This window comes from Saccoglossus kowalevskii, chromosome 9, assembly GCF_978046115.1.
Source record: "Saccoglossus kowalevskii chromosome 9, keSacKowa6.1, whole genome shotgun sequence".
Classification (NCBI taxonomy): Eukaryota; Metazoa; Hemichordata; class Enteropneusta; family Harrimaniidae; genus Saccoglossus; species Saccoglossus kowalevskii.
In genome coordinates, this window is record NC_140649.1 from 16445171 (window position 1) to 16457618 (window position 12448).

At 38.3% G+C, this 12448-nt stretch overlaps 1 protein-coding gene across 1 annotated transcript; it reads right to left on the reverse strand.

Moving 5' to 3' along the window:
* Positions 1-1884: 1884 nt before the first annotated feature.
* Positions 1885-12021, reverse strand: LOC100374710 (putative methyltransferase-like protein 24). Its single transcript, XM_085503201.1, has 6 exons — positions 11820-12021; positions 9961-10001; positions 7254-7540; positions 6862-6933; positions 2846-3014; positions 1885-2704 (listed from the first exon to the last, which is right to left on the reverse strand). The coding sequence occupies exons 1-6, from the start codon at positions 11947-11949 to the stop codon at positions 2378-2380; spliced, it is 1026 nt and encodes a 341-aa protein (XP_085359327.1). The 5' UTR covers positions 11950-12021; the 3' UTR covers positions 1885-2377.
* Positions 12022-12448: the final 427 nt, after the last annotated feature.

The window sequence follows — 12448 nt, forward strand, 5'->3', positions numbered from 1 at the left end:
TTCTCGTCGGTCGCTTCATTGGCGAGAAATCTACTTTTGCGCCATTTTATTAACAAGAATTAGCATGAAGGGCGACCCCAACAGCAATTTTCGTCGAAATGAGAAAATATGCCAGTTTTCGCTCACACATGTAACAACCAGTGGATGTACAACGTTCTTGTTAAGATTGTTGATGATACATTTTTTTTAATTTGCTTAATCGATCACAGATTTTTTCACTGGTGTGTTTTTAACTTTCAAGTAAACCATCTTAAAAATATGCTAATCCGCAGCTGAGCGCGGGTTTTGTCTCCCTCCATTCATGGCTCAGCCCTCTATAGAGGGACTAGGGTAATATGGTTTCCTGATCAGAAAACAAATATTACAATTCTGTTGGGTAAGGGTTATGTCAGCAGAATCCGAGTTGAAAGGTAAATAGGGTGAATCATTTCAGATAATTTAGAATTGTTCGCTAGAAATATCTTCGCATGCAGAACTGACTGAATCTTTCCGACAGTCTTTAAAAAAACAATGGGACATTAATAAACCCAAATGGCATAACCTATATGGACTTTTTTGGGGTCCAAATGCTTGCCCTCCATCTAACTCCTCCTGCCAGTACCTGCCTGCTAAATCTCATGTTGAAAAGTAGTTATCACCTCCCAATTTTGAATATGGGGCAGACATCTTCAATTTTTCCATTATTTGGTTGTTTGTATACAATACAGAACACTGACCCCATTTTCTCATATGTTTCTTGTAGATATTTGTATTTTTATAAGAATCTTATGAGATGGTAGATTTCTTATGAATTTCTTTTAAGAAATATAACCATGTAAGACACTGAGAAGAGTTGTTAGTTATGTTTCATATATATTTCTCACAGGAAATATCGGGAAACTAAAACTTATTATGAGTTGGCAAACTTCTTATAAGTTTTAAAACACGGTACGAAAGATTAAGTTTGTTCTTATAATAATCTTATGGTGAAAGTCATATTGAATGGTTTGCCTGTAGATTACTTATATTCATGACAAAAATGGGAACCAAGAATAAAAAAAAACTAATAATGAGGCATCGCTTATAGCACAATTAATTATAAGATGAAGCAACAATAATGTAATATCAATATTATGCAATATCAGCAAATCAGTGAAATATTCCCAATTATACAGCAAATAGAGGATGCCATATTTTGTTTTGATTTATTATTTAGATTATATTTGCACAATATTTCAATTCAGTATATGCATGTATGAAAACAATTACTCAAAAATTGTAAATTAACATACTATAATATTCTTACAACGAAAATTGGAAACTAAATCTTATAAAAATCGTATATGATCGCACGTACAGTTCTTTAAATTTGGATAGAAATGTCTTTGGGTAATATAGACCCATTGAATTTCTATCGCGGGTTCTGATATTGGTTTAATGTTTATACTTCATGTATTTGACTGTTTTTAGAACTGTGTGGTTTTATTGTATATTTTGTTGTTCAGAAAACCTACATAAAATATATGCTCACAACTTTTCGCAAAGGAAATTGTTCACACGCCCATGAAAATGGCGATTTTGAGACATTTTTCACTGGTTCCTATAGGAAAAGGAATCATCATATCCCCAAAAGAAGATGACAATTTGTTATTATGTATGAAATAATATATTACCGTGGAAATAGTTTCATGTTTTGTAATTGTATTGTTTTCTAAAAAAAAACATAACTCTTAAAATAACACGAAAGGTGGTGGCATTTGTTCAAATAAATAATTATGCAACACATTTGGAAAAACAAATTATAAACGTTGCACCCCTATATGGATATTTGTGAAAGACTATAGCACAGTTATTTAGTTATTTATATGTGTATATATCCCAACATGCACATAACATTAAATATAATTCAATGAATGTTTCCATGTTTATTGGTTTGTTTGAAACAATCATTTTCATAAAATAACAGTCAAATAAAGTTATAATACGATTGCACCAGATTGTGATCCACAAAATAACGATAGTACAATATGCAATATGCGATATCGCAATCATTTTACAAACTACTTAAAAATCTCGGTACTCTACGTAAGTGTCATTCTAAAGTGAGATAAATTGATTCAATGCAAATTAAAAAACTAACGAAGAAATCTTTTTAATTTGTTTGATTTCAAATGTTATTGTTCAACCTTGCTTATGAAAACATCTTCCATAAATATACATGCTAAATTATGGCTATAATTTGCAATTGTGTGTTTTCCAAAAAGTTAAATAAATATGTTAATGACAGGAAGCATTGGTCTTGCCAAATTAGAACTTTAAAATGTAAACAGATCTTTTCAGATTGTACACTTGGTATAAATTACAAAAAATGACCAAAGAGTCTCAAAAATCGTCATTTTTACTCAAGATTCAAATAATTTGTATTGACCCATGACATTTCCATAACATTGTGGCGTCTTCCACCAGCATGGCGTCCGAAGTTTTGGACCTCGGCCTCATATGTATTCTCATTAGAAAACCAGAGTTTAAATCCGAACTCGTCAAAAGCTGTTTTCATATATCTATAGACACCTAGAATTAAATCTTTTCTTTCTCGGGGTATGATATCAAGATGCACTCCAAAGTCCAACTGCTTCACATATTTCAGCACGCCGCTCATTATTAATTGATGAAATATCAAATGTTCATTGTTGTCTATATCAAACTTGAGGACATCGATTGGTTTCTGAAAAAATGGGTATCATTAATGTGCTGACATCGGGTTTCAACAAACTTCTCAATCAATAACACCACTAACATAAACATACCACCAGCATTAATAGGATTACCACCTTCATCACCACTGAAATGACATACTATAACATACCTTGCTATGGCCTAACATCTCCATAATTGTTTCTAGTGTTCTGCATTTCCAGTGTTCAGCGGTGACATTATCCTTATTAAAGACAACCTGGTCATCCACGTCTTCATACCAGAGTCCCAAACTATAAAACCAGATGCGGTCTGCATGTTTGTGATCTGGGAAGCCAATTCTGTGTAGAAATAGTGTCATGTATTTCAATATGTCACATGTGTATATCGGCAATTCGGTATTATAATTAACATAACTCCGTAATAAGTAATATAAATTACAGTAATCGGATTGCTCTATGCCAACGGTTGAACTTTTGACTTCACGACTGATAATTACCAAATATGTCACACCTCAATATCCTGGTGGTTTTACATAATATGTGTTATATATTCTGGTAGTTTATGATATCGGGTAAAATATGTGGTGTTACGAAGCCGCATGTACATGGGCGCCATTTCTTATTCTCCAAGCCTCAAATTTGGCAGGATATATGAGGTATTTATACTCTCAAAACAAATAAGTACTACTGTTCTCTGATATTGGAGGGTCACTCATTAGGAATTCTCTGTTCATTTAACTTAATTTAAGTTATTGAATTATTCAATTACATTCCGATGCACGTTTTGTAGGATGATCATATTAGAAAAGTGTTAGTCAACTAGTGATATTATTCAATATTAAAAATAAAGACAAAATTGGCAGGGCGATTGAGTGTCGCTTATCCAATATAAAGACGGTATTGTTCAACTAATATTATGTTACAACACATTGAATTCAATCAGGTCGTGGATAACATTGTTTATGATGACAATATTTTCAACATCTCAAATATTCAAATGTTTCTTCTTATATGACCCGACAGTGTTATTGGTGGCGGCCTCCTTTTTTAAATAGACTTATTCTAACTAATTCTCTAAATTTACAGTTGAGTTTAACTATATATAGAAGACAAAATCTGATTCGTCGAACAACCAAACTGCTCTCTGATTGGTCTAACTGTTTGGGCTGGGTAGTCAATCAGGCACAATTCTGTAGCTTCGCATTAACCCTTAATTTACAGGGCAACAAAGAGCCAAGGTAGGGCAACAAAGGGCCAAGGTAGGGCAACAAAGAGCCAAGGTGGGCAACAAAGTGTCAAGGTATGGCAACAAAGGGCCAAGGTAGGGCAACAAAGGGCCAAGGTAGGGCAACAAAGGATCAAGGTATGGCAACAAAGAGCCAAGGTATGGCAACAAAGAGCAAATGTAGGGCAACAAAGATCCAAGGTAGGGCACCAAAGGACCAAGGTAGGGCAACAAAGTGCCAAGGTAGGGCAACAAAGGGCCAATGTAGGGCAACAAAGGGCCAAGGTAGGGCAGCAAAGAGCCAAGGTAAGGCAACAAAGGACCAAGGTAGGGCAACAAAGAGCCAAGGTAGGGCAACAAAGGACCAAGGTAGGGCAACAAAGACCAAGGTATGGCAACAAAGGGCCAAGGTAGGGCAACAAAGAGCCAAGGTAGGGCAACAAAGGGCCAAGGTAGGGCAACAAAGTGCCAAGGTAGGGCAACAAAGAGCCAAGGTGGGCAACAAAGTGTCAAGGTATGGCAACAAAGGGCCAAGGTAGGGCAACAAAGGGCCAAGGTAGGGCAACAAAGAGCCAAGGTGGGCAACAAAGTGTCAAGGTATGGCAACAAAGGGCCAAGGTAGGGCAACAAAGGGCCAAGGTAGGGCAACAAAGAGCCAAGGTAGGGCAACAGAGAGCCAAGGTAGGGCAACAAAGTGTCAAGGTATGGCAACAAAGGGCCAAGGTAGGGCAACAAAGAGCCAAGGTAGGGCAACAAAGTGCCAAAGTATGGCAACAAAGGGCTAAGGTAGGGCAACAAAGGGCCAAGGTGGGCAACAAAGTGTCAAGGTATGGCAACAAAGGGCCAAGGTAGGGCAACAAAGGGCCAAGGTAGGGCAACAAAGAGCCAAGGTAGGGCAACAAAGAGCCAAGGTAGGGCAACAAAGAGCCAATGTAGGGCAACAAAGGGCCAAGGTAGGGCAACAAAGAGCCAGGGTGGGCAACAAAGTGTCAAGGTATGGCAACAAAGGGCCAAGGTAGGGCAACAAAGTGTCAAGGTATGGCAACAAAAGGCCAAGGTAGGGCAACAAAGGGCCAATGTAGGGCAACAAAGAGCCAAGGTAGGGCAACAAAGAGCCAAGGTAGGGCAACAAAGAGCCAATGTAGGGCAACAAAGGGCCAAGGTAGGGCAACAAAGAGCCAGGGTGGGCAACAAAGTGTCAAGGTATGGCAACAAAGGGCCAAGGTAGGGCAACAAAGTGTCAAGGTATGGCAACAAAGGGCCAAGGTAGGGCAACAAAGGGCCAATGTAGGGCAACAAAGAGCCAAGGTAGGGCACCAAAGGACCAAGGTAGGGCAACAAAGTGCCAAGGTATGGCAACAAAGGGCCAAGGTAGGGCAACAAAGGGCCAAGGTAGGGCACCAAAGGACCAAGGTATGGCAACAAAGGGCCAAGGTAGGGCAACAAAGAGCCAAGGTAGGGCACCAAAGGGCCAAGGTATGGCAACAAAGGGCCAAGGTAGGGCAACAAAGAGCCAAGGTAAGGCAACAAAAGACCAAGGTATGTCAACAAGGGGCCAAGGTAGGGCAACAAAGGGCCAAGGTAGGGCAACAAAGGACCAAGGTATGGCAACAAAGGGCCAAGGTAGGGCAACAAAGAGCCAAGGTAGGGCAACAAAGGGCCAAGGTATGGCAACAAAGGGCCAAGGTAGGGCAACAAAGAGCCAAGGTAAGGCAACAAAGGACCAAGGTAGGGCACCAAAAGACCAAGGTATGGCAACAAAGGGCCAAGGTATGGCAACAAAGGACCAAGGTATGGCAACAAGGGGCCAAGGTAGGGCAACAAAGGACCAAGGTATGGCAACAAAGGACCAAGGTATGGCAACAAGGGGCCAAGGTAGGGCAACAAAGAGCCAAGGTAGGGCAACAAAGAGCCAAGGTAGGGCAACAAAGAGCCAATGTAGGGCAACAAAGGGCCAAGGTAGGGCAACAAAGAGCCAGGGTGGGCAACAAAGTGTCAAGGTATGGCAACAAAGGGCCAAGGTAGGGCAACAAAGTGTCAAGGTATGGCAACAAAGGGCCAAGGTAGGGCAACAAAGGACCAATGTAGGGCAACAAAGAGCCAAGGTAGGGCACCAAAGGACCAAGGTAGGGCAACAAAGTGCCAAGGTATGGCAACAAAGGGCCAAGGTAGGGCAACAAAGGGCCAAGGTAGGGCACCAAAGGACCAAGGTATGGCAACAAAGGGCCAAGGTAGGGCAACAAAGAGCCAAGGTAGGGCAACAAAGGGCCAAGGTATGGCAACAAAGGGCCAAGGTAGGGCAACAAAGAGCCAAGGTAAGGCAACAAAGGACCAAGGTATGTCAACAAGGGGCCAAGGTAGGGCAACAAAGGGCCAAGGTAGGGCAACAAAGGACCAAGGTATGGCAACAAAGGGCCAAGGTAGGGCAACAAAGAGCCAAGGTAGGGCAACAAAGGGCCAAGGTATGGCAACAAAGGGCCAAGGTAGGGCAACAAAGAGCCAAGGTAAGGCAACAAAGGACCAAGGTAGGGCACCAAAGGACCAAGGTATGGCAACAAAGGGCCAAGGTATGGCAACAAAGGACCAAGGTATGGCAACAAGGGGCCAAGGTAGGGCAACAAAGGACCAAGGTATGGCAACAAAGGACCAAGGTATGGCAACAAGGGGCCAAGGTAGGGCAACAAAGGACCAAGGTAGGGCAACAAATTCATAACTGTATAGTTTTGAGTAAAACATGGTTTTTAGAAGGTCGCTTAAAGTTTGTTGAAACAAAAAAGAACATGATTTATAAGTTTAATCCATGTAGGTTTCAGTATGAATTGGTGATATAATCAACAGTTACAATCTTACAACATCTAGAGCAATATATATATACGCATATTCCCATCAGTGTGATGAGGTCCAACGTAAAAAAAAATACCCCATAACCAAGAAATTTCAATATATAACTCGGTAACTTACGAGGGGTCAAAGCTGTATACGTTACATCCATAGTCAGCCATTCCTTCATCAAATGACCAGTCGTCGTCAATTCTAACAGAGACAAATTAATCCTTAATCATTTTAGTCATATTTTGTTACAATTCACTGATTAAAATCATCAGAATTGTTTTCTCCCTTTTCTCAACATTTTGCCCATGCCACTCAAAATTATCAAAGATTAATATATACAAAAAATATCAAAAACTTTTAGCGAGAAAGAGTATAGAGCTCAAGAGGTAAGTACAATTTTACAAAAGCTGTTGATTCGTCTATAATTGCGTAAATAAAACAACTTGATTCTTCTATTCTGTAATATTAGTGCTAGGAAATACTGTTTTTTTTGGGGGGGCGTCTCATCAAATGTTACTTACCCTATGGAATACACAATACATTCACCGGGCACAAGTTGTACGTCCATACATACGTTATAACCACCATCGTATGGTATCTCGTGACCAAAACGTCTATTTTCAGAACATGTGTATTCAGGTGTGGAAATGTACTTAAATAATACACCGTACATCTGTTCAGGCGTCAGGAATTCCACCAAACCACCAAGTTGAAGATAGTCGAAACTTTTCAGCGGTACAGACTCGAATGCTTTCTCTAAACTGATGATATCTCGTTCAGTTTTCTTCACCTTATCGGCTAATTCTGTCTGCAACAATAAACGGTTGTCTAATTAATATTCACAGATATCAAGATACTTTGTTTACTGGACTTCATACCTCAAACACTCAAACTGAAGTTTTTGGTCTATATATTCAATTTTTAGGGTATTAGTATAATCTACCCATGCATCCGTCCATTATTCAGGTAGATGCATATAACAAAGTTTAGTGTCACCATGGTGTCACGTACTTAAAAATGTGTTTTAGTGGGTTTGGGGTGTGAAAGCATCCAGTGGAGCGGTCGTGGGTGTTTATTCAGGATGTTGATATTGATTTGAAGACATCGGATAGAATACCGTACTGGCAAATCGTAATGATGACTTTGCCCCCAGGCGCCAGCCCAACGGTCACATCCACTAATCGGGTTACTATGAACGTTAAAGTCGTGCTATGTTTAAAATTATGTTTGATCACAGTCCCTCTATAGACTGACCTCATAACATTAACGATGAAAATGGTGGAAAAAATATATAAATGTCACTCTCCGATCGAATAGTACTGATATGTTTCAAATGAACAAATCAGCTTCGACGGGATGAAAACACATTTTGAAACAGCAAACAGGATACAGTGACCTGCTGAGCATGCTTCGCGGAAAGACGTATAGCGCACTGTTTCAGATTTTATCCCATTCACACCTTTGAACAATAGCCGTTTCCAGACCGGTCAATAGAGGGACTTTCGTTTGCTGTACTAAAATACTGAGAATAACGTTTTGATCCACCGCGGCAGTTTTTTTTCTATTTCAATATTTCATTCTGTGAATATAAATTATATATGATATATTTTACAATAACGTACGGTTCTTTCCTACTCCACCAATGCTTTGAGGCTTCCACAGTTGAACAGCTTTTTTGTACACAAGTATGTCAACAGTCGATTGTGTGTCTCCGTGATATTATAGTACTCTTACTTGCTTACTTTCTCATGCAATATTTTCACATCTAGAGTTACCATTCCATATTAGTATTATTGTTTAGAGCGAGGAACACATTGTTCACCACACCCATTAGGCTTGGTTTTAAAATATTGACCAATTGCATTGTATGATTTATATCATGTGACTCCACAAACCAATAACAAAATAATATGTATTTCATATATATATATATGGGCCAAGACCCGGGAAACTAAGTCATGTACTAAGTATGTGCCAGTGTTGTATTGTATCCGGTGCCTTTAAGTAAATAATCTTGATTCAATACCAACGTCCGCTCTGCTCTATTATTTTTCGCACTCTATTCAGGAAACACATTTTCAAATGTGTGCCAAATGTGTACAATGACAAATAAAAATACGTTGGTGACGTGTATACTGTGAACCGAACCTACACGTCGGTGACATGATTGGACAGCATACCACGTGCATCAGAACCCCACAAAAGACATATTTAATGTGTGCTGTTGTGGAAAGAGCCATTATTCGGGCATCGACTGATTAATTCTTGGCTTCGCGAGCACGCGCCGGTCGCCGTCTAAGGTGTAGACTGGCAAACTCGGGACTTCTTTTTTGTTTTACAAAAAAATATATAATTAATTGTCGATTTAGTCCTTTTAACGTGATCGCGAAAACTAGCGTGACCGCGAAAGGGATTTCTTCAGCCGTCAGGTTAGTTTTCGCGATCACGTTAAAAGGACTAAATCGACAATTAATTATATATTTTTTTGTAAAACAAAAAAGAAGTCCCGACTTTTCCAGTCTACCTAGGGTGCACACTGTCGCAATGCTTGGAGAATGGGATTGTGCGTGAGGGGTAATTTAAGAGAATATTTCTGTAGATCAGCAAGCATTTCAGTGTCAAAATATGCAGTAGGGTTCTCTTGTGTCAATCCCGCTGAATTTGTGGAATTAGATGACCGGATTGTAAATCGCCATGTCTCTGAGGTAACGCATATACAATCACTACACATAATTTAAATAATAATAATGGATCAGTATATAACTATAAAAAGATTAAAAAAATACGAGGTGTATTTTGAATGCGTAAAATGTCAATGCATGATACGGTTGCCAGCTGACCATATTATTTTATAAAGCGCAGTCGTTCGAATGTAAAGAAAAATACAATACAGCGGATGGTACTCAGCTGTAACAAGGCGGTCAGATGACGTGTTAATTGTGGTATCACATCACTGAAAACACAGTAATACTTTAGAAACGGTCAAATACACCATGATAATTACAATGATTATTTTTCCACAAATTTACAGATGGTAACTATCTCTATAATCAATACCTAATAAATAATTATTTAAATTGAGTGTTCGGTGCTTCGGCTTTTATCGGGCATGTATACACATATTTGTTCTGACCATATTCACGATTTACAATACATATCATCGTTCCACCGTGTCGCATACTCAAATACCATTCACAATCGTGTGGGGGAAAAAATCAAACACTATACCTGTACAAGGGTACATGTTGGGGTATTCCAAATCAGTCTTTCTGTAAGTTAATTAAAAAAAAAGAAAACACATTTGTAATTAACCACGATATCAGGTATATGCATTAATTACTTAATTATAATTGCATTTGTTTATACATAGACCTATTTTCTAAGGTCTATGGTTTATATAATCGTATAAAGATTAATGTGTTGTTGACCATATTTAAATCTTATTCTTTGACATGTTATCTTGGTAGAAACAGCGGATATTTGTCAGCGAACATATGGGTATTCATTCAATGAAATTTGTGGTTTGAATCACTAATGCGTCTATGTAAATCATGGGTACAACGAAAAAACGTTTTAATTTTAAGTTAAATACCAAACACACTATCAAACTTTTGAGATATTTGAAAAAAACAGAAGAACATTTTGGGGATAAATATTAACACAAATAGGCAATGATTGGCGGTAAATATGTTGGAATTTTATTAAATTTTAATGTGAGCAGAGGCGCTGTAATTTGCTGTTTTCTACGTCAATTTAACTATAATGATTAACGTGCACTGGGGACATGGATATTTTACGTAGTCCACAATTTACGTTCCTTCTCTGTTATAAATGTCGCGAGCGTAAAAAATGGGCAGATTCACTGAAGTATTGTCAGTCGGCCACTGTGATACAACCAGGGACATATTTTACGCGGTCAATACTGCCAGTATGTTACGCTTCAGACGTCTAATTATACAAGGTATGCAGTCGTACATAAGACTACTTCCCTTCACACACTTCAATTCAAAATACAGAACATAGAGCGCTATATGTAGGTGTAACTGGGAATATCCGATGGATGTTGCGTAGTTACAACGTCTAGCAAACAGGGCGTGTAAAACAAACAATTGTTTTATACGCGTTGAAAACGTCGCGTGAGACCAATAATGAACATGACACTGAGCAACAACAATGACTCTTAAAGTTGTCATGAACATATTTCAATTGTTATATTAATTGCGTTACGGGAAGTGATCACCTGGCATGAGATATTGACAACATAATATTGTTCAACGTATCTTTAAATCTCACTCTCAAGAAGCGCGATATATATATATCATATATCATTTTGATGTATTTGGCTCAGTGGTTGCACCCCTTAGGTAGTTTAAATAAGGGAGTAAAAACTGAATTAAAATATATGTGTTCGTTTCATATTTTGCCACATATTAACAATTAATCGAAAAAGCCAGGTATAAACAAATATGTTCAGGTCACAGGCACCGGTACCGGTCGATTTTGTTTTAGCTTGACCCATTTTGAGAAAGCTCGCAAAATTTTCATTGACTGTGTTATTCGTTTGAAACATTAAAGAAAATAAATGCTTCTTGTTCTGTTTGTCTATTGCTTAATCTATATTTGACCTTCAAACATATATAATAATAATAATCAACTGTTTTGTCAGTGGTTACATGCACTAAGAAAACATTATACGTGTTAGTCATGAGGGCGCTATTCTGTAATGCAGCAGCGTGGCACTGAATGGCTGACAGGATATCTCTCACGATGGACAACCCACCATATACCCGCCGGGTGAATACATTTTCGAACAGTAGTTTGTAAATTAATGTTACATGTTAGTGTTACATATTTATTTATATAGTTGTGATTTTTAACCTGTGTACATTGTATCCCCTATCCACATCTTTAAATAATTTTAATAAATTCCTAATGACCCTCATAAAAATATAAAAAAATGTTTCGCCATTGCACATGTGCCGCGCATTTAATCAGCAGTATTATACTCGGTTAAAAATGAACGATAATATTTCTGGAGAAGATGGGAAATTAATCAATCACATATAAGATAAAATATTCAAACTTACCTAACATCAAGTACACGCATATACATGTTAGAACGCCGAAGGAAATAGACGAGTTATTTCGATAAACAGCACGGAAAATGGCCGTCAAACTGCCATAGATCCATTTAAAAAAATTGATAATTAAGGTCATTTTGTAAAAATCCAACTGCCAACGTAAGTAGAAAAAAGGCAAACAAAAAAATTGAATATGTTATCCCCCTGCTCTGTAACACACTGTGTGAGGAAAAATGTGACACCGTACTAACATCCCCTGTTTTGTCAGTGGATAATGTCACAGATGTGACGGGTCTGTACGTATATAATTTTTTTTTTTTTTTTTTTTTTTGAAACGGCACAATTGTTGTTTCTGCAATTCCATGAACAAAGCATCAATACGCCACGGTCGAGTAAATAACAAAAGATTGGAGCAGAACAAACTATATCAATATAAACCGATGACAGCCTGTTTTGAAGACATGAAATGGATAATAGTTATCATTGTGATCGTATGTTTCATTCATTTGACGACGAGTCGAAGGTTAAAAACCTGATTGGTGTACGTGTCGTGAGGCGGAGGCGAATATAATGTCGGCCTGTTAGTAGTTATCTCGTATCAGTGTGCCGGGAATCACAATTACAGCCTAATGAAT

Excerpts from the sequence above, each read along its gene's own strand:
- LOC100374710 (XM_085503201.1), bottom strand. The coding sequence starts at position 11,949 with ATGACCTTAATTATCAATTTTTTTAAATGGATCTATGGCAGTTTGACG. Across the intron at positions 10,002-11,819 it reads ATGCGTGTACTTGATGTTAG|AAAGACTGATTTGGAATACC; the intron begins GTAAGTTTGAAT and ends ATTAACTTACAG. Across the intron at positions 2,705-2,845 it reads AGATGTTAGGCCATAGCAAG|AAACCAATCGATGTCCTCAA; the intron begins GTATGTTATAGT and ends CCATTTTTTCAG.